This window comes from Bos taurus, chromosome 16, assembly GCF_002263795.3.
Source record: "Bos taurus isolate L1 Dominette 01449 registration number 42190680 breed Hereford chromosome 16, ARS-UCD2.0, whole genome shotgun sequence".
NCBI classification, from domain to species: Eukaryota; Metazoa; Chordata; class Mammalia; order Artiodactyla; family Bovidae; genus Bos; species Bos taurus.
In genome coordinates this window covers 58,022,633-58,044,829 of record NC_037343.1, presented here as the reverse complement: position 1 = coordinate 58,044,829, position 22,197 = coordinate 58,022,633, and the positions used below count along the sequence as shown (strand labels likewise).

At 43.4% G+C, this 22,197-nt stretch overlaps 1 protein-coding gene across 1 annotated transcript in view; it reads right to left on the bottom strand.

The window, feature by feature from the left end:
- Positions 1 to 5,519: 5,519 nt before the first annotated feature.
- Positions 5,520 to 22,197, bottom strand: part of PAPPA2 (pappalysin 2) — a 316,324-nt gene continuing 299,646 nt past the window's right edge. The window contains exons 21-22 of the mRNA XM_010813486.4: positions 11,157 to 11,255; positions 5,520 to 8,848 (exon numbers count right to left, since the gene is read on the bottom strand). Of these exons, the coding sequence (XP_010811788.2) occupies positions 8,774 to 8,848; positions 11,157 to 11,255 (174 nt within the window). The 3' untranslated portion in view covers positions 5,520 to 8,773. The remainder of the gene's footprint in view (positions 8,849 to 11,156; positions 11,256 to 22,197) is intronic.

The following is a 22,197-nucleotide window of genomic DNA, read 5'->3' as shown; positions in this document are numbered from 1 at the left end:
TCTGAGCTGAGCACACCTCAATGGAAAATTGACTGATGAACCCTGAATTCAGTGGTCAACTTCAAAATGAGTCATTTTGATACCATAGACTCACAACCACAGTGTTGTGTGTTATAATCACTGCTTAGACTATTGTTAAAGAACAAGTCAAAGCATACCACCCGAGTGTACAGACCCACCAGCCCATCTCCAGCCTCAAACACAACATCTTCTTTCCTTTTGTCTCTCACATTCATAAAAATCAGGATTGGGATTCAATTCAGCAAATTCCAAGGTTCTATTCAGGAAGGGCACTGTGTAAGGCAGTGTCAGAGATCCAAAATTGAGTAAGATAGTGTTTCTAGGGTTACCGTGTAGAGATGTGAAGTTGTGTCTTGCCCTAGCCTGCCTGTTCCAAGGAGTGAATATGGCCAGAAATCCAGCCTGGGCTACACTTTTCAGGTCATGGTTTCTGACACTGGTTTTCTTTCATTCAAATGGAGGAGTACTTTTTTTTTTTTTTTCACTTCTCAGAAATGGTATTGAATGTCTAGTAGAGCCCTGAGTTCATCTGGCTTTGAAGAGTTTACATTGAATAGGAGGGAAAGATCAGAACAGAACTATCAAAACATCAATCAGGTTGATTATCCTGCGGCTGCTAAGTCACTTCAGTCATGTCCGACTCTGTGCAACCCCATAGATGGCAGCCCTGGGAGGGGACAATAAGGTGCCATACACACAGTGTATCTCATCAGATGGGGGAGGAAGAACAACTTCATGAAACTGGAGAACCTGAGAAGGAACTGGGGAAATGAGCAGGTTTGGGGCATATGGAGATGGAGGGAGGCATCCAGGTTAGGGATTAGCACCAGCAGAAGCAGGATCTTCAGGGGCTGGGGGCACATCCTCTGGGATGGGGTGGGGGTAGACGTGAGTGGAGGACCACTAGTTCAGAAGCAGTGGGAAGCCAGTGTCACAGGTTGGCTCTGCTGAGACTGGTCTGACCCTTCAGAACAGGCAGATACCATGAACTCATTTCCCTGAGTCCTGGGTGATGGGACAAGAACTGTGCTTTAGGAAGAAATGATGTGGAAGCCGAGTGCCAGTGGACTGTGGGGGAAGAAGCAGGAGAAGGGACGTGGCTTGGTAATGTTACCATGGCTGTTGAGAAGTTGGTGGCAGCCTGAGATGGGATGAGAGGACGGCAAGCAGAAAGGAGGAGGATGGATGTGAGAGTTAGGAAAGAGATATGATGGATTATGTGCAGACACAGAGAAACTGGCTTGGAAAACAATTTCCCTCCGAGTAAAAGCCAGAGTCACTACCGTGGCTAAGGAGACCCTCTGTGACCACTCCCGATCTCCCATGCCTCTCTGCTCTCACCTACCTCCCTTGTTCTCTTCTTCTGCAGACACACTAAGTTCTCTCCCACCTCACCCCTGGTGCTCCCTGTGCTGACTCTCCCTTAGGTATCCACGGGCCTCACTCTCACTTCCTGCTGTTGAGAAGCATTCACGGACCTTCCCTAGAGACACCAGCACCTCCCTACCCCAGCTACTCCTTACCTCACTGCATCTTAGCTTTCTTTGTAACACTCATCACTGGCCACACACACACACACACACACACACACACACACACACAGTGTATTGTCTGTCTCCACCAAGAGAGAAGAAGAGAAGTCGCTCAGTCGTGTCCGACTCTTTGCAACCCCATGGACTGTAGCCCACCAAGCTCCTCGGTCCATGGGATTTTCCAGGCATGAATACTGGAGTGGGTTGCCATTTCCTTCTCCAGGGGATCTTCCCAATCCAGGGATCGAACCCGGGTCTCCCGCATTGTAGACAGATGCTTTACCATCCAAGCTACCAGGGAACCAACTTCTTTCCAAATAAGAAGCTTTGTTTGTTCACTGCTGCATCCCTTGCACTTGGCACAGAATAGTTGTTCAATAAATATTGATATCACACACTAGCTGGTGAAGAATCTACCTGCAATGTCGGAGACCTGGATTCGATCCCTAGGTTGGGAAGATAACCCTGGAGAAGGGAAAGGTTACCCACTCCAGTATTCTGGCCTGGAGAATTCCATGGACTGTACAGTCCATGGGTTCCCAAAGAGTTGGACACGTTGACTGAACGACTTTCACTTTCAAAGGCAGAACAGTCCAGATATAAAATGTGCAACCCTGACAGACAGTGAGCTTCTTAATAGTAGACTGATTCACAGTTAGGCAGGACAACCCATCGTAGGAAACATTGTGTGAATAATTCAGCCTTTTGGAGACCCTTTCAAGCCTGCAAATCTACAGATCCAAGTACTCCCAGAAAGGGAGTGTTCTGTTAGAGCACAGAGGGTCAACGCATAGACCTTGGAACCAGGGTCCAAATCCTGGCTCTGCCGCTTATTAGCTGTACCACCCCAGGTGTCTTTGTACTTCTCTCAATACTTCTCCTGTCTTGTTTTCGTTAAGTGTTTTTCTGCTCCTCAGTCACTGATTTCTCAGGGTCTCTGTAGCAGGTGACCTGGCAGAGCAGAGACGTCAAGAGCAGTGCTGAGTTCATGAGTATTTCCCAGGACATTTGAAGAAGCTGCAAGAACTCTCTTCCAGATTATTCTAAAGGTTACTGATTTGCTCCCAACAAAATCATTCCTTGGAAATTATGTCCTAATACAACTTGGCTCTACTATTCAGAAAGCACTCTGAATGGCACATGTTGAGTTGTGGTATGGGAACTTTCTTGAACTTTGATAACCTTTTGTGAGATTGAAATATTGTGACTTCTATGTGTACATTTATTTTTTTTTTAACAAAGCAGCTGTCTTCAGAGAGCAGTTCTCACAGGGAGAGGAAAGGCAAATTGATATAACGTGATGTGTATGTGTGTGTGCCTGCTCAGTCATGTCCAACTTTTGCAACCCTGTGGGCTGTGGCCCATCAGGCTACTCTGTCCACGATAGGTAGCCATTAAAAGCCAACTCTTATTTGTTTTCTGCATTTGAATAAGTGACTTTTAGGTGGACAAAGACAAAGTGAAGGAAGCTTGTCTGTATTAAGTTATCCTCAGAAGAAAATTTGATTTAAAGAACATTAGCAAACTGTAGTCTGTCTGGACTACCTTTCAAGGCTTGGGGATGTTTTTATTATACTGATTTGGAATGTTAAATAGATTTGACCTGTAGATCCTTTTAAGAATGGACTTTGCCATTGTCCCAGCAGTTCTTCCTAACACTTGGCAATGTAACCTGAGGATTTAGTGGCAGAATCAAGGGAAAAACAAATAAAACTTGAAGTCATCAACAAATCACTCACACACTTGAAAATAATCATTATTCTCGAATCAGTCTTACTTTGTTCTCAACTCACATACCCAGGGCATGTGTAGGTTTTGTGGGTGTGGACATATATTATAGATATAAGGTTTTCATCACTACCCTTTTTCCTGTGCCAACCACTGGGCAAACTGAAAGGTTAGTGGTAAAGAACCAGTGGTCTTCTTGGGATGACATGAAAAGAGATGACCCAAAGACAGTTAGCTCTAGAGATGCCCTGGAGTTATTTGTAAGTGAAAAACCATATCACACTGCTATATTTTAAATGGATAACCAACAAGGATCTACTGTATATAACACAGGGAACTCAGCTCAATGTTATGTGGCAACTGGATGGGCAGGGAGTTTGGGGGAGAATGTATACAAGTGTGTGTATGACTAAGTCTCTGTTGTGCACCCGAAACTATCACAACATTGTTCATTGACCACACTCTGATACAAAATAAAAAGTTTTAAAAAAAACCCACATTGCCCTCTTTCCCATTCCGAGCCCCTCATTATCTGGTTGGCAGGAATCAAAGAGTAGTGAGTCTCCCAGCTGATGGGTGACTCATCATGTCATTTAAGTTTGTCAGTCAATGGAAACCAGAGGTCCAATGTCTTTCTCCAGGACTCTCCCAGGGGAAGCTATTAGGGAGAAGGCAGCCTTGCCAGACGTCTCAGTTCAGCTGGCCTAACTGGCATGTGCAGGGCATCTGCTTATACTCAGGGCCTGGCATGAGCAGAGGGCCCTGGAATGATGCTCCAGAAGGTTTCCTCTCAGTTTTCCTACCACCAGCTACCAAGAAAGCCACTGGGAAGCCAATGAGCACCTTGAAACATAAACAAGCAAAAAGACATTTAACTTTCCCATTCCATTTGGTCAAGTCTGGGTTCACTCTGGGTCTACTGGGCTGAACTTAATGTAGTGGAAAGCACATCACATTTGGGAAAGAAAACTTGGATTCCTATCCCAACCTCCACTTAGTTATATGAACTTAGATTCTTCAATGGCCTCTCTAATACACAGTTTATTTGTAAAATGGAAATTTAGAAGAAGTTCTTCTGCTTAACCCATGGGTAGAATAAAGCATATGAAGGTATTTTGCAGCCCATGAAGAAAATATCAGGTAACATAATTTTCACTCTCAAATGTCTGCTTCTAGTTGTACACCCTACCATCAATTTCCAAGTTCACATATCTAACTATCTCTTCTGCAGAAGCTCCCAAACAGCTCATAGATGTACTGAGATAACCGCCCAGCCCTTCTGGCAGCCAGGTGGTGCGTGGCAGGGCCAGAGACCTTGGTGAGCTGCCCCCCAGGTGCAGAAGTCTCCTCCAGCTTGCTAAACACTACTTTATGTGAAAATTCCAACTAATTATCTCTCTGACTTTTAAAATGATTTTATCAAAAAGCAAATATATTCTCTTTCTTCAAAAGCTTCCTCCTCCCAGCTTCCCTTTTCTGTGATGGACAAAAAGAGAAGGCAGAGGCATCATTTTTGACATTTCTCTCCACTTCCACCCTTTCCCATCCTATGAACCATCATTTTTTCTTTTCTTTCTTACGTCTTGGTGTCTCGCAGAACCAAGCTTGACTCTTGGCTTATGACCATAAACAATTTTATTTACACTGACCCTTGATGTCCACATCTGTGAAATGAAACAATGAAAGTTGTAGGTCTGTCTGTGATGATTAAATCAGCTTGGGTTTGCCACATGTGGGGTACATGTGAGCTGAATTCTGCCTTCTAGCTAAGTTAGATGCCCCAAAGATGTTCACTGTCTTCCAGCCTTTTCTTTTCTACCTCCATAGTGTTATCCCTGTTTTTTACTTTGCCTGGACTCTTCTTTTTCCTGTCCCATTTCTGCCTATCAAGCTCTTGTGCATCCCTCATGGACCATCTTTCAAATACTTCCTCCCTTTGGCATCCAGGAGTGACGCTACTTCCCCTGAACTGTAAATGATTCTTGCATTTTATTCCTACAATTCATGAGGCACTTAACATGACTACTGTGTACTCTGCTTTTGTATATGTCATCTCTTCTTGTAAACGTTCATGTTTATCTTCCTTACACATACCATTTACTTAATAAATAGTTTTTAAGTGACCGAAAGAACTCATCAATCAACTGATCAATGATGGATGTCTGGACCTGGCATGAGTAAATGAAAAACAATTTGGAAGTGATGGAATGATTTAAACAAAGAATAAGGCACCAAAGATGCATCCCATTTTGTGTGCTGATTTTTTTTTAATGAACATCTTATAGTCTTACAAAATAACTGGCTGTAGCTGTTTTACGTTACAATACAGTAGATCAGCTCCTTTCACTGTGTTCCCAATCAAACCATCCCCTTGGAGTGCTAACCGATGCACTCAATAGTGATCCCACAGAGGAGAGGACGTGCCAAACCCAATGCCTTGCAATGGAGGGAAGAAGAGGAGAAAATCAAGAATAGCTCTTTGCTTTCATGTACAGGTTTGCCAGCTGACAGTTCTCACTCTGTCCTCTCATCTGTCTGCTCGGAGGCTGTCATACTAATTGCCAGAATCATTCAGCCCTGGGCAACCTGAACCCCAGAGCTCCTAGTCACTAGGAAAAAGAGGAAGCAGAGAAGCAATTTTTGAACAAGGAAACAGAGGGAAGAGCCTCTGGGAGAGGCTCTCTGTGACCCCATGTATGGGGAGGAGCAGAAGAATGCAGACCACCATGTGGACTGAGTGTGAGCTGACATCCACGGGGGATCTGGAACTGTGGTATCTCAGACCTTCAACTTTATTGTGACTGGAGGAGCTCAAAACACTAGGCTCCAGGGGAAAAGGCTGGAAGAACCTGCTGTTTCTGAATGGCCAGGGCTGACTCAGGCTGGGCAACCTGTAGTCTAAAAGGCATTCCACACACCCCCAGATCCCTCCTGTCACCTTCCTAGGGAAGTGATGAACAGCAGATGTTGCCAACAGAGACTAAATTTTTTAAAAAATGAAGTACAAAAGAGAAATGTTCTCACGGTTACTTCTGTGGGGAGACTGAGGCCAGACACACACCATCATGAACCACAGGTTCCACATTCCCATGGTGGGGGTGGGTAGCAATGGGGGCTGTAACCTTCTTGAGCTGGGCAATGCCCAGGATAACTCTCCTGCTACCTCAGCCTCAGACATGGCAGGATTCCCCTGAATGGAGTTTGACATGCTTCAGGAAATTTGGATAGTGATTTTACAGCTGTTTTAAAATGAAGAATTGAAACTTGTCTACTCTCCTTTTCCATACTGAAGCCTATCAGAATCCCGGAAATAAATATTCTTTCCTTGAGAGCACTAAATGTGAAGCCAGATAAGGAAGAATAGGTATCTATATTGTTGTTTCTGTTATGGCTGGGAATACAGAGGACAAGAGTATTTTGGACGGGTAACCTCTGGCTCTTTACCTTCCCCCATGACTCTGCCACTCTCCTTTTAGATCCCTATAGATAAATCTGTACATATCCCCTTTTCATCCCCTTAACATTCCAGAATGTTGTTCTTTCCTACATGAAGTCTGGCTCAGGTTGGAGTGGGGGAAGGTAATATTTCCTTTTTCCTATTTGCATAGCCAAGGCTTCAGTGTTGATGGAAGAGTAGAAAACTGTGGTTAGAGGCAAAGAGCAGGTGATCCAGAGAGACCAAGACTGCCCTCAACCTTTTGCCTGTTCTTCCTTTCCTGAGATGATCAGCTGGGGTGTTGAAAAAGAAACTAGCTCCTTACTCTCTTTCTCCATAAAGAAAAAGAAACTAGTTCCTTACTCTCTCTTCCTCCAAAAAGGCCTACTCCATAAATCATTACCCCCCCCCCCCAAAAAAAAAAAAACCCAAAAACAACTGCAATAGACCACATGCAGAAAGAGTCAGCCCGGGCTGTAGACAGAGGCAGGTTAACATGGTCACTTCACACATTATCCATCTATTGAGCAAGAAAGGATCACAATGACAAAATGGACTCTAAATAGTTGAAATTCTTCTCTCTCCCCACAGAGTGTCACCCTTGCTCCATGTATTTTCAGAACTCACTCAAAGGGAGCTCTCTGGGACACAGATTTGACACAAAGCACTTGAATAGACTTTATCTCCCATTCTGCATTGTTCAGAGGATCCCAGTGGTGTGCTGTGGAGACCTGAAACAAAACTGAGTCTCCTTGACTCAATTTGTCCTCCAGTCCTGGGCTCTGATTGACCCCAGTGTCTACCCTGTGAATGGCCTCTGTCAGCTCCTTCATCCCTGCCTATTCTTCCATCTACTCTCACCTTTCCCCCATGTCATTTCCTTGACATTTTCTCCCCCAGAAAGTCAACAATAGGTCATGTGGCTGTGAATGATGGCCAGGCTCAGCAAATTAGAAGATGGGAAACCACAGACCAAGTATGAGGAATGCATGAGTTCCTATAATCCTGGTGACAGGAAGGTGAGCCTGCATACAGACTTGTTGACTGGCCAAGAGCCACCCCTGGAACAGGTACCTGTGGAAATGCAGAAAACCCTGGGCCTCACCGACTGCAATTATGAGTTCTGAGAAGTGAAGAGAAGTACTTTTTGGATGGATACTCAAGACTCATAGTCTAGTTTTCCTGGACCCCTCACCAACGGATACCCCCACCCACCTTTCCATGCCCCTTAGTATTATTCCAAGTCCCCCTCTCCTCAAAGTGGGCCCATCTCTCAGCTCATAAAAAGATGATTAGCTGACATGTGATCATCAAAAACTCCATCCAATCTCTCTCTTTGCTTCCCCAGTTCTCTCTCAACCTGCTAATCCCTATGAATAGAAAGATGGTAGAAGAACTCAGTCCTCAAACCCTCAGCATTCATTTTGGATGTGAACTTCACAGCAGCATGTGTGGAACAATGGATAATTTTTAGCTTAGTAGACAGCAAAAAATATAATATATATAATATATTTATATCATTATGTTTAAATACTTATAAAGAATTAATAACTAACCTCATTATTACTAAGGGAGACTACACAAAGAAAGGAGAGAGCCAGTTTAGATTAGATGAGCCCTGAAAGATGGCAATCCATTCAAAATGGGTATTAACAGAGTGTCCCTGGCAACTGCTCTTCTAGTGTTTTGGTATTGTTTTACAAGTTGGGTGGGGCTGAATAGTTGGCAGGGTGCAGAGTAGGGAGCAGGGCAAGAGTTGAGGATGGGATTGGATAGAATATAAATGGGGGAGGAGGGTCCTTGTATATCTATCATATTTCTCTTTCCATTTTAAATCAACTGCCTCTTTGAAGAAACTTTTGCCTGTGATTCTTCCTTACTTGGGCTACTTGATACAATAGTTGGCACCTATAAACGTCCTCTTGCTTTAAGATCCTTCATGTTCTTCTTCCTTCACTTTATGCCCTTTCTTTTTCACTCATCTTTTCTTTCCTTTTGTGGAGGCCCCTCTTCTTACTGCCTCCAGGGCAGTGGAAGGAAGGGCTTGATCCTACAGTTACAGGTTTTCTTCAGCCCTGGGGTCTCGGCAGGTGCATTCATCCTGATCACAGTCAGCAGCAAATGGAATGACCTAAGGGAAGAGAAGTTGAAATCACCAAATGACCAAAGAGAAGTTGAAATCACCCATTTTTGCACCAAGCTTCACACTTTCAACCAGCCTTTGCTTTTCTCACTTGGTCCCCGAGGAAGTGTGGGATAGCATGTCAGTATCACAGAACTGAAATTAACACTCAGTTCTTTCACTTACACACCATGTCTCCTTGGGCAAGGTAAACCTTGTTTTGCTTTCTTTACACATATAAGGTGGGAGGACAACAGCATCTACCTCAGAGGGTGTTTGGATGGTTTCAATAAGATGATGGATATGAAAAACATATTCTAGGTACCTCTAACACCTGTTACTACTACTTCTAACATTACCACTAATGTTTTCACAAAATCCCTGTAAAGCAGGTAAGACGAATGTTAGTATTTTCTTCTTAGAGGTCAAGAGAGGTAGGGTGCCTTAACTCAAGGTCATGACACTACTACCTAGCTCTATAGGTAGGTAGTAGTATAACTCTACCTAAGACTCTATAACCTAGCTCTATGTTTTCTATTCCCTTGGTGTTCTTGGGGCCATAGGGTCATCTCTGCTATTTTTGTAAGTTTGAGGTTTTGCCCTTCTTGAACCTAGACTATACTTAGGCTTGGTGAAACGATGCATCTCTCTACTCATTGTTTGTGGCTAGATTGCCTTCCTGCTATGTGATTATCCCTCCTCCAGGCCAGAGATGGCCCAGCAACATTTTCTCTCTTCCTGTTTGCACTGCTACCAACAGATAACCATACAGTTTGAGTGTCCATAATTAGCTTCAGAGACAAGTGGGCATTTAGGAGACATGACATAAAAGTGACAAAGATTCTGCTCTCTGGGCATGGATGGTCAAATGAAACAAAAATAGATCAGGGTATCATTTAATAGTTCAAGTGCACTGAAGAGACAGTCTTGGTGATTGGGCAAGTGGTGGAGAATGGGTGGTAGGGTTTGAGGAAATTTCCCAGCATATTTTCATATATGAATTCACTAATTTAAGAGTCAACAAGAGTCAAATGATTTTTCAATCCCTTTTGTGTATACTAGCCACAGCCACTGAAATCCATTAAAGGCAAACCCTAGAACTGCAGAATGTGAGATGGAGACGAGGAGAGAATTGACTGCTTTCTTCTCAAGTGGTTATGCCTTCCTGGGTAGAAAAGGGACCCATGACCAGTTACTTTCTTCAAGTGAGACCAGGAACTAGTTGGCATGATTTCTTACCTGCATTCCAAGCTCTTGATCTCTTTCTCATAGTTTGGGATTTAATGGTTTTTAGAGCAAACTCAACAGTGACACAATGAGCCCTTGAGTTTTCTGCACTAAATAAGTTAATTCATGTCAGCAGTGAGAAGAATGCCTAGCACAGAGTGAGTCATCGGTAAATATTGTCTCTTAGAAGGAGTATTCAGGTCTGTGTACAGGTAATCATAGGTGTGACTTTATTGTGGAGATGAATACAAGGAAGAAAACATTATCTCTTGTGTATTTCTGATTCATCAAGTCAGCCAACTAGCATCAAATATCTTTGGAGTTCTTGGGTTTTCAATCATATTATTCCAAGTTTTCAGCCCACTCGATTTTATATGTTTAACTTGAGCATATCTTCTAATTTTATAGAGCCCAGAGCAACAGGATAAAAGGAGAAAAGAACTACTGCTCAGGATACAGTCTAGGGAGTGTTCCAGGGAGCTTGTGATGGTTGCTCAACAAATACCTGCAATATGCTTGCTAGACACTTTATAGGATTTTTAATTTAGCTATGAATATTTAATAATAGCTGGAGACATTTAAAGCACTAGGTAGGAAGCCCTGCTCTGAAGTAGGAAATGGAAACCCACTCCAGTATCCTTGCCTGAAAACTCCCATGGACAGAAGAGCCTGGCAGGCTACAGTCCATGGGGTTGCAAAGAATCAGATATGACTGAGAGACTGAGCACACACAGATACCACTTCATGGGTAATCCTGCCTCCCCAAGGAGTGGAAGCCGTTATTCTCTGCTCATAGAAACATTTCCTGGACAATGATAAGCAGGTGTGAATCTCTGAGGAGCAGCAGCATGGCTTTTCTGAACCAGCTGCAGGACTGACAATGAGAGAAGTAGTGTTTTCTAACAACTTATCCTAAAATTACAGTCCTTCATCCTGTCACCATAGAGGCTCCCGTGTTTGCTCATTGTCATTCCGTCCTCTTGACTGTTGAAGAAAAACCATGATGTGCCACAAAGTAGAGCTAGCTGAAGCCCCTACTTGTTTCTGGGGCTACTACCCTCTCTCCCCACTCCCAGGTGTCCTCACTTACCTTCTTGGAGGAGAGTGTAGAAGGGCAGCAGTCTCCCCCATCATAGTTGCAGTAGGCCCGGTTATTGATGGTGTCACACCAACCGTCCCCTTGGAAAGGCTGGTAAGGAGGTGGCAGGTCAGTGTCTAAGTACAAATTCACTCTGTTTCACCCTTTTCTCCCACTTAGCCCACCTCAATATAATCCACAGAACTCAAGATACATTATTATGGGAGCACACCCAAAGGGCAGGGTCAAAACTGACCCAACATACTCAAGAAGTTGAAAAGTCTCAAGATAAGACCCTTGGATCTAAGGAATTGTCAAATTTCATACCTAGCATCTGTTCCTGGCCTATTCTAGGGTCCAGAATGGTTCACTGAATTCCTTGATCAACTTTTTCACCTTCTTGTAATAGTAGGTCTTTATATCATGTGGTTTACAGAATATTTTTACATACAAGAAAATTAAAAAAAAAAAAATATATATATATATATTTACATGTGTTAACTCTGTTGGTCATCAAGAAAAGCTGTGCATCAGGCAAATTTGGCTTTAAAAGTCCTATTTCATTAGTGAGGAAATGGAGATAAATAGAGTTGACAAAAATCTCCCCAGGTCACACAGCTAGGGTCAAGTAGAATTTGGGATTAAAAGTCATGTATCTTGACTTTTTGCTGCTTGTTGAACCATAAAGAAGGCTGAGTTGGACCATAAAGAAGGCTGAGCACTGAAGAATTGATGCTTTCAAACTGTGGTGCTGGAAAAGACTCTTGTGAGTCCCTTGGACAGCAAGAAGATCAAACCAGTCAATCCTAAAGGAGATCAACCCTGAATATTCATTGGACAGACTGATGCTGAAGCTCCAATACTTTGGCCACCTGATGCAAAGAGCCGACTGATTGGAAAAGACCCTGATGCTGGGAAAGACTGAATGCAGAAGGAGAAGGGAGTGACAGAGGATGATATGGTTGGATGGCATCACTGACTCAGTGCACATGAGTTTGAGCAAAATCTGGGAGATGGTGATGGACAGGGAAGCCTGGTGTGCTCCAGTCCATGGGGTCACAAAGAGTTGGACACAACTGAGTGACTGAACAACAAGACAGATTAAGGACTGTAACCTCCACTTCTTCTGGTGTTTGTACTTAGAGACCCAGTTCTGGGTTGCTATATTGACTCAAATGATGTCTGTGCAGAGTGCAATGGTCCTAGGGTTTGGTATACCATGCTGGAAAACAAGTCATCCTGCTTGTACAGCTACTTCACGCATAGCGGCTAGACACAGGGTTAGAGCAGAGAAAGCCAAACAGTTTCCATCTATTCCTATTACTGCTACAAGTTAAGAGAAACCAAAATGGGAAAGGGGCCCAGGCCAAACCAGAGTTAATGGAGTGTTTCACCCCCAAAGGGAATGTATGATAAGAACAGCAACCAGTGGTTACAAAATAGCTCGGCAGCCCAATGTGTGGTTTCTCTAGAACCACTCCTGGAAGGAAACAGTGTCCCGCAGCATCCTGGAAGGCACACCAGCCAACCCAGCCCACCTACTCAATCACATCAGCTGCTCCCCATGCTGAGTGGATGCCTCATTATAAAGCTCATGAGACATCTCGTGATCAAACTCTTGGGGCCACAGACGGTCAGTAGACTCTTGAATCCTGAGACCACCTTTCAGTTCCCACATTCAAATCACTTTCTCTTTCCCCACCCTCCTTAAAGGTCAACTAGAATGACTGTTCCCTATTTCACTGTGCTTTGATGAGACAGATCACTAAACTAAAAAAAAAAAAAAAAAAAGGCCATTAAATAATTTTCAGCAATTGCGTTACATCAGAACAAGTTCATCCAAGCTATTACTTCAATGTTTTGATTTATTCTATGGGGTCCAGAGGTCACTGGAACACCATTCCAGATATATACCAGTTTGCCAACCCCTGAGAAGCTGCTACTTGTGGGGTGGAACTCAACAGCTGTCGTACAGCTGCACATACAGCAATGTCAGATGAGAGTGGGAAGTGAAAATGAATTCTGTTCTCAACATAGGCCTCGCTGGGATAAAAGACAAAGATTCTGAGATGAGCATTGTTTTCAATGCTGGAGCCCATTGCTCTGGCTCTGGAGAACTTGGAATAACTATACAATAAGCACTTAAATCTACAATTACAGCCAAATAAGAGGAGTCAAAATGCAACTAGCCACATCCTTAACACCTATAGATGCCCCAGTTCTCCTGGGAGGACCAAGTGCATCCCACTGAGATTCCCCCAGATTTTTTTTTTTTCTTTTTCGTGTGTTTGGAGTATATTTTCCTCATCTAACACTGCATCTGTTACTTTTCCTCCAACCCTGACTGACTCATTGGCAAAACTAATCTTGTTCCTTCTTTCTCTTTCATGTAATTGTCTATAAAAATCCAAAGAGCACCCAAAATACTTTTCCCACATTATAAAAGCATGGGCTTCAATATGGAGGACTAAAGGGAGAGCTAAAAAAGATCTTCCTTTTCATAAGAACCACTTAGACATTTGAATGGATTAATAAGAGATCCTTTGGAGTCTTTCTTTCCAATATCTTCCCCAAGGATGGCCTCTCTCATCTCAAGAGCATTAGGGAAGATGTGTTGAAAAGAGCAGAAATGGCCTAGGTCTAGGTTCTGCAGATCCCACTGGACAACAATGGCTATAGCCTGGACATGATTTCTAAAAATTGCTTCTGTTATGTTCTTAAAGGTCATCTGGGAAGAGAAAGGAATTTATAAAAAGGAGCATAAATACAAAGAAAAGGTTGAAAAGACCCAAGTATTTAATTTACTGTATACCTATTAGAATTAATTGTTCCTCCCCTAACCTGCCAAAAAACAACTACTCCACCCTAAACAAACAGAGTCTCCTATGGCAACATGTGCCTGGGAAGCTTGACAGCTTGAGTCCAAAATCACAATGGAAAAAATAGGAAGGGAAAAACGCCTAATTGATCCAAAATTTTTAAATTATCTGAAGACTGGATGTAGACTGGGAGACGTAAATCACACTAACGGAAAGCTGTCTGATTTGGGACGTCACTCTTCCCTACAGGAAGCTTCCCCAAGGGAGGGTACAGGATCGGTTTCTCTGCGTCCATAGGTGAAATCTTCATTACTCACTCGCGCACTTCACTTTCCTGTATCGTTACAGTGTTCCACACAAGTGAATTTTTCAAATACCTAACACTTATTTCTTTAAGAGCCACTTTTAATTTTTATTTTAACTATTTTCACAGAAGAAAAAAAACCTTTTATAAAATTCCAGTTTCTCTGTCTTTTGATAAATTAGAGAATACAAAGTCATTAACTTGAATATTTTTCATTTTTACTCACAAGGAAGCTCTTTGCATTGGGATAGTTACTTCTTTACTAAACAAGCCTCCTTCAACATACACACAACACAACACCACACACACACACACACACACACACACACAGACATCCTCATGGATCTAGTTTTGTAGAATCAACCTAAAGTAAATACGTAAATCTGAGAGAGAGGCTGAGTTGCTCTTCTTATGATGTTTGATGATACCTACAGGAAAGCTTTTGTTGCAGTTGGCTGTGTTCCAATCAGATGAAGTGGCCGTATAAATGACTATGCGTAAGTGATGCAATACAAAGAGGAAAGGCTGTCAGTCTGTCCTGTCCCTATGACTTGACTTCTTAAGAGTAAAGATAATTTCTTCTTTATGTTATATTATCTGGTGAGACAGCAAAAGAGACACTGATGTATAGAACAGTCTTATGGACTCTGTGGGAGAGGGAGAGGGTGGGAAGATTTGGGAGAATGGCAATGAAACATGTAAAATATCATGTAGGAAACGAGTTGCCAGTCCAGGTTCGATGCACGATGCTGGATGCTTGGGGCTGGTGCACTGGGACGGCCCAGAGGGATGGTATGGGGAGGGAGGAGGGAGGAGGGTTCGGGATGGGGAACACATGTATACCTGTGGCGGATTCATTTTGATATTTGGCAAAACTAATACAATTATGTAAAGTTTAAAAATAAAATAAAATTAGAAAAAAAAAAAGATAATTTCTTCTTTATGTTATATTATCTGGTGATATTTTCTGTTTAAATTGCTCTGGGGAGTTAGGTATGGGAATGGTAGCTCTATCTGTTGCCTATGGATATAGTCATTCATTCAATCACTTAACATTTATTCCACACCTATTTGTGCAAGGCATTGCTATGGGGATACAGAGAGAAATAAAACAGGGCTCCAGTCCTCAAGAAGATCCCCATTAGCAATCACAGCTGCTGCTGCTGCTGCTGAGCTAGCACAGAGATACAGACAGACGAGAAGTACCTAATTCAGATTTGGGGTGGATGAGAGCAGCGGAAGGATTGCAGGAGCTTTCAGGGGTTGGCGCTACTCCTTCTAACCCTTGTGAAAAAGAGCCTAGCGCTGGATGATGCAGAAGGACCTGAAACTGTACAAGTGGAAGGAGAGGGTGAAAATAGACAGGTAGGTGGTCCCAGATGGCTTCTCACAGAACCCAGTGTCAGGAAGAGTGCCATAAATTTAAACTTTGACTGATTGGCTGATAGTACCCCTATTTTGTGAATTAGATTAAGAACACTTTTCCTCTACAGCATGCAATGGAACACATGGCCTCACTGATGTTTTAGAAAGGTTAGTTTTGGACTTCAGACCTTCTGCTCTGCTAACTGGAAGACTGAGATCTTAGCCAAAAATGATTATATCCCCAAAGTCTGGGACAAAAGCCTTTGTATTTGTATCTTTTTGTATTTGTATCTTAAGAGGTGTTTTAGAATAGGAGAAGATGCTAATCACATTTTTGCATGCCTAACACTATTTTCTTTCTCCTACATCATTTCCCATCAAAACTTTCTCGTTATGTGAATGACAAATCAGACCCACACCCATTTCTCCATATTGATTAGGCTGCATCAGGCCAAAAGAAGCCTTTCTCCAAGGCAGCTGTGGTATCACACCCAGGGAAGTCCATGCAGCAGATGGAAGCTCTCTGATTCTCCAATGAATGGTGATCTCCAGCCTCGTTCTTTCAGCCCTTGGATCTGCCCATATGTCCATACTGCCTGGGTTTCACTGCAAGGCCTCTCAGAATCTCAGGGGCAAAATCTGAGAGATTTTTGAGCCCCCGCAGGGACTCTTAATGACCACAACACTACTTGCTTTTTCTTTAAAAAGACCACCGATACATAAAATTCTAAGGCTGATAGATCCCTGAGGACTATTTGGTACCAAACTCTTACTTTACAAATGATGAAATGGCCCTTTAATAAGGTGAAATGTCTTGTTTGAAAGGCTAGATATGGCAATCCTGGGAAGAGAGCCCAAATTTCTTAATTCTTGATCTTCTTTCTACTAAACCATGCTACCACCATCTGATTATTTCATTAACCTTTTCATTTTTGTGGACTACAGAGTAACTTAAATTCCTTTGGCACCTCTATAAGAAGGGCTTAGTTGTAGGAATGTTAATAATGAAGTGAACTCAGTGATCTAATACAGAAACCAGGAAAGGGTCATACCTATACTTGCAATTCTCCTGGGCCCCCACAACCTCACTTCAGTTTTTCTCAGTTTCAGGTTAAAGGTTTGTGCCAATAAGCAACCTGATACTATAGCTCCTTCTGATCTTGGGGCTCAATTGGTCCATGTTTCTTTCCCTAGAGCTGATTCTGCCAGGAGGAAGCAGTGCTGAGCTTTCATCTCATCAGCAGATACCTGCCACCCAGAAACATTGATTTCTGGGCCTTAGAATTGTAATCAGATCTCTCTGTTCTTCAAAATCAGGTTCCCTGGGGTTTTCTAGTCCTTTTGCCGGATCCTCAGGTTGGGAAGTCTGATGTGGGACCTAGAACCTTCACAGTAGTGTGAGAACTTCTTTGGTATTATTATTCTCCAGTTTGTAGGTTACCCACCCAGCAACTTCAAGCTGTGTTTCAGCAGTATGTGAACCAAGAATTTCCAGATGTACAAGCTAGATTTAGAAAAGGCAGAGGAACCAGAGGTCAAATTGCCAACATCTACTGGATCATATAAAAAGCAAGGGAATTCCAGAAAAACATCTACTTCTGCTTCATTGACTATGCTAAAGCCTTTGTGTGGATCACAATAAACTGTGGAAAACTCTTCAATGGGAATATTAGACCACCTTACTTGTCTCCTGAGAAACTTGTACACAGATGAAAAAGCAACAGTTAGAATTTGACATGGAACAATGGACTGGTTCAAAATTGGGAAAGGAGTACATCAAGGCTCTATATATGCATATATACTCTGTATATGTACAGAGGACATCAAATGAAATGCCAGATGAATCACAAGCTGGAATCAAAACTGCTAGAAGCAATATCAACAACCTCAGATATGCAGATGACACCACTCTAATGGTGAAAGAGGAACTAAAGAGCCTCTTGATGAGGGTGAAAGAGGAGAGTAAAAAAGTTGTCTTAAAACTCAATATTCAAAAAAATAAGATCATGACATCTGGCCCATAACTTCATGGAAAATAGATAGGGAAAAAATGGAAACAGTGATAGATTTTATTTTCTTGGGCTTCAAAATCATTGCAGACAGTAACTGCAGCCACAAAATTAAAAGATGCTTTCTTCTTGGAAGGAAAGCTATGACAAACCTAGATAGTGTATCAAAAAGCAGAGACATCACTTTGGTGCTGAAGGTCTGTATAATCAAAGATATGGCTTTTGTTTTCCATTAGTCATGTATGGATATGAGAGTTGGACCATCAAGAAGACCGAACACTGAAGAATTGATGTTTTTGAATTGTGGTGCTAGAGAAGACTCTTGAGAGTCCCTTGGACAGCAAGGATATCAAACCAGTCAATCCTAAAGGAAATCAATCCTGAATATTTATTGGAAGGACTGATGCTGAAGCTGAACTCCAATACTTTGGCCACCTGGGTGAAGAGCTGACTCATTGGAAAAGACTCTGACACTGGAAAGATTGAGGGCAGGAGGAAAAGGAGGCAACAGAGGACGAGATGGTTGGATAGCATCACTAACTCAATGGACATGAGTTTGAGCAAACTCTAGGAGATAGTGAAGGACAGGGATGCCTGGCATGCTACAGTCCACGGGGTCACAAAGAGTTGGTCATGACTTAGCAACTGAACAACAAGAAGAAAGATGATAAAGCCAGGCATTTTCTGCTCACTGCAGTCATCTGAGGAAAAGAGGGAATGGAGTCATTCCACTCTTCCTGTGTTCACCCATTGGGGTGGGAGGGTGCCAGTGATCTCACATTTGTGGGTTTGCAACAATCTTCTTGAAAATGCAAAATTCAAATTGACAGATATCCTGAGATGGATTGTGCAGGAAGAATTTCTTAGATACAATGTCCTCTGGAAAATCTCATCTGGTGTCCGAGACCCAGAGAACTCTCCGTGCCTGTGTACTATGGCATATTTTATCCATATATGCTTTATAGGACCTAACATTCAGCATGTACTGTCAAGGGCTCAGAGTCTAATCACTTCTGTAGTGCCAGGTACTAGCTCAGCGCCTGATGCACTGCAGGTTCCCAACAAATAAATAACCATGATGGTGTCTATCCACATTTTCTTAGCATACTTTATGAGCCGATTGTCCTTTTCATTAGTCCTCTCCTCCAAGGTGCACAGTATGGATACACACTTATTACTGAGTGGGAAGAGATAGTAGGATGCACTGTCTGAAAATTCTCCCTCTATAAACAATCTAGAAATACTGAACAGATTTATCAACATCGTCTTAGTTCTATAGGTGGGATAATAAGGGAAGAATCGAAATTGCCAGGGGCCAAAATCTAGAGCAGAAAGAAGGCAGTGAAACTGTGACTGCCCTTGGAATGCTTGCAAATACTATCTGTGATCAAGTGGTTGAGTTTTAACAGTTGATCAGGAACAGGGACCCAGGTCTTGGATCTTTGCAAAATGGGGATATTTTAAGTGGCTCTGTTAGCATTTTGTATGCATGCTATGCATGCACGTATACGGGTTCTTTACCTCTAGCACCATCTGGGAAGCCCATGGAACAACATATATATGGTAATGCTGCACAGGTAGCTTAACTCATCCAGAACTAAGAGATTTTCCTGTGCCTACCTACCTGACCTCAAATCTCCATGATTTAATCCAAGGAGTGGCAAGGTCACTAATCACTAAGATATTAAAGACCTCCTAGGTGCCCAGCTAACAAGTGAAACCATGAAGAGTGCCTTCTTGAAGGCCAACAGTCTACTCTTCAAACAACAGATAAGCAAGACACAATTGAGAGGGAGGCAATAAAGATACACATTCTATTGGATGAGCAGAGGGGAGCAGTCCCATTTCGTGGCCCTCAGAGAGGGGTCAGTACTCAGGTCTACTCCTGTGGTCTATTGTGCTTTACTGGTCCATATGAGGTCACTAGACCCTCAAGAGAAAACCAAGGGGGACCTTGACAAGGTCAGAAACAGAAGCCTGATTATTACCAGGTTACCTCTATCTGACACTAAAACCAAATACAATCTTAGAACAGAAATAACCAAGTAGTGCAAAAATGAATCCCTTCTGCAAGAAACAGGATACAATGGACAGGAAAAGAAAAGCAAACAAAATAAGCTCAAATTACTTCTTTCAGCTATAACACGTTTATCTGCAGTGAGGTACCCAGAACTTCAAAGCTCCTGCCCAGTAAGATGCTGTACAGTATGGTGATTCAGAACATGAGGTATACTGTGAGATAAACCTACACCCAGGTCCCAGCTCTGTTCCTCAGCAACTGTTAGAGCCTGAGCGAGTTACTGCACTTTAAGCTGCAGTATTCTCCTTTGTAAATAGGAATAACACCTATTTACAGAGTCGCTGTCAAGAAAAAATGAGTGAATGGGGATGAAATGCTTAGCCCTGTACCTGGCCCACAGTAAGTACTCGATCAATCCTAGTTTTATAAAGGTGCCAGGAATGTACCATTGCTTTTACCAGGGTGTGGGTTGGTGTCTGAGCTCCCTCCATAGAGACTCTGGTCAAAAAGACATCAAGATTCTGCCACCAACATTTTAGGATCAAAGCTGTGGACGCTTTCATCTCTGCTCCCACCACTCTCAACCATAAATGTACCTATCTGAGTCACGGAGGAGAGTCGGATGACAAGGGAAATGGGTCTGGGACTTATTAAAACCGACTGGGAAAAGTCTTCCTGGCTTCTGGAAACCAGGGCTCCCCTAAAAACCATAGTGGTGACTCGGGTGTCTTAGCCTCTGAAAAACCCCAAACCATCACAGACACCTCTTCCCTGACGGGCACTGGAGGAAAACAGGAAGGTGAGAAGACTCTGTGACTTATTTTTCAGCCAAAAAAAACCTCCTAGCAGTTCCTTCCATTTAGCTGCAAAAAAAAGACCCAGAAGCTCAGACTCCCCACTTCATTTACAAACATACACCACCTGCTTCCCCACGTGGCCCTTCTCTTGGCTCAGCACGGCCCTGGTGCTTCTCACCCACACCCGGCAGGGCAGGGGATATTAAGGTCCTGATGGGGAACCAGGGGCAGCAGGGTGTTCAGGTAGAGGCTGCACTACCCTGTGCCAGAAAATCATGGGCTCCAAGTCAGAGCTCTGCTTCTCACAGGAGAGAGGAGAAGAGGATATGTCTCCAGGGTCCTTGTCATTCTCTCTCAGGGAGCTTAATAAAAGGACAAAATCCTCCTGCAAATTTGTGATCTGTCCCTCTGCTGAGAAATGTTTACCAAATCGAACCCCTGCTGCTGGTGGGACCATGTCCTAGCCCTCAAGTGCCCAGGGAGGCCTCACGGATAGTAAGACACTCTGTGCCTCGGGCCTTTACCTCCCTCTACCTTTTACCAAAACTGTATGAGGCTGTGACAGAACCGGTACTCCACTCCCAGTGTATGTGTGCTCAGTCGCTCAGTCGTGTCCGACTCTTTGTGCCCTTCTGGACTGTAGCCCACCAGGCTCCTCTGTCCATGGGGTTTTCCAGGCAAGAATACTGGAGTGGGTTGCCATGTCCTTCTCCAAGGGATCTTCCCAACCCAGGGACTGAACCTGTGTCTCTTGTGTCTCCTGCTCTGCAGGCAGATTCTTTACCCGTTGAGCCATCAGACACCTTTCCCAAATCCCTTAACTCCCTTCTCAAATCCCTTAACTCCCTTCTCAAATCCCCATAGTTACTCACAAGGTCACTGCCTGCCCTCGGCCTCAAACCCCAACTCCATGTCCTAAACACAAGGCCCCTAAACCTTTCCTCTCCTCCGCCTTTGGTCTTACTCCTCTCTCTCATGCTTTCCTTTCCTCCAGAGCAGTTGATCCTGCACAATCAGCTTGTCCAGTTTTGATGCCAGTGGTTCCCAGTCCTTCGCTGGCAAACCAGGATTTCATGGCAGCATCACCTGTCTCATCTCCAAATTGAACCACACAGTAGTGCTTCTTAAGATACGGTCAGGTGACCCAGCAGCAGTCCTTCGGGTGGCCTGATGGCTGTGCTGAGGTTCCCAGTGGGAGATGATGACAACACACTCTCAAGACCCCACCCATGTCTCCATCACGAGGCTGGTGGACCTATTAATTCTCATGATTTTGCCTGTCTAGTTTTCATGGTAGGAGGACATTTTAGGTGGCCTACAAGCTCTCCTGATAGTCTTGCTACAGGGCATTTGGCTTTCGTCTTTAAAAGAGGAATAAGTTAACAATTGTTTGTTCATGGGAATTTCCTGCCTTGGATCCAGCTAACTGGAGCAACCTACTGTGGTTCAAGGCCAGAGGTAGAAATGTTGAACACAAGAAGTTTGATGTCTACAAGGGCCATGGGGATAGGGGCACTTCCAGTTTGTCCTCATGCAATGAGGGCCCTGCGTTAGCATAAGGCCTAACACACCACAGTAGGTACTTCCTGAATATCCAGTGGATGAGACCTGTGAGAATTGACTTTATAAGCTCAGAAAGCAGAATAGTGTTTGCTTTCTACTCCTCTGGACTTTCCTCCAAGATAAGGTATTTTCCTCTCTCTGGTTCTCTACCCTCCCCGGATATCTGTTCTCACTAT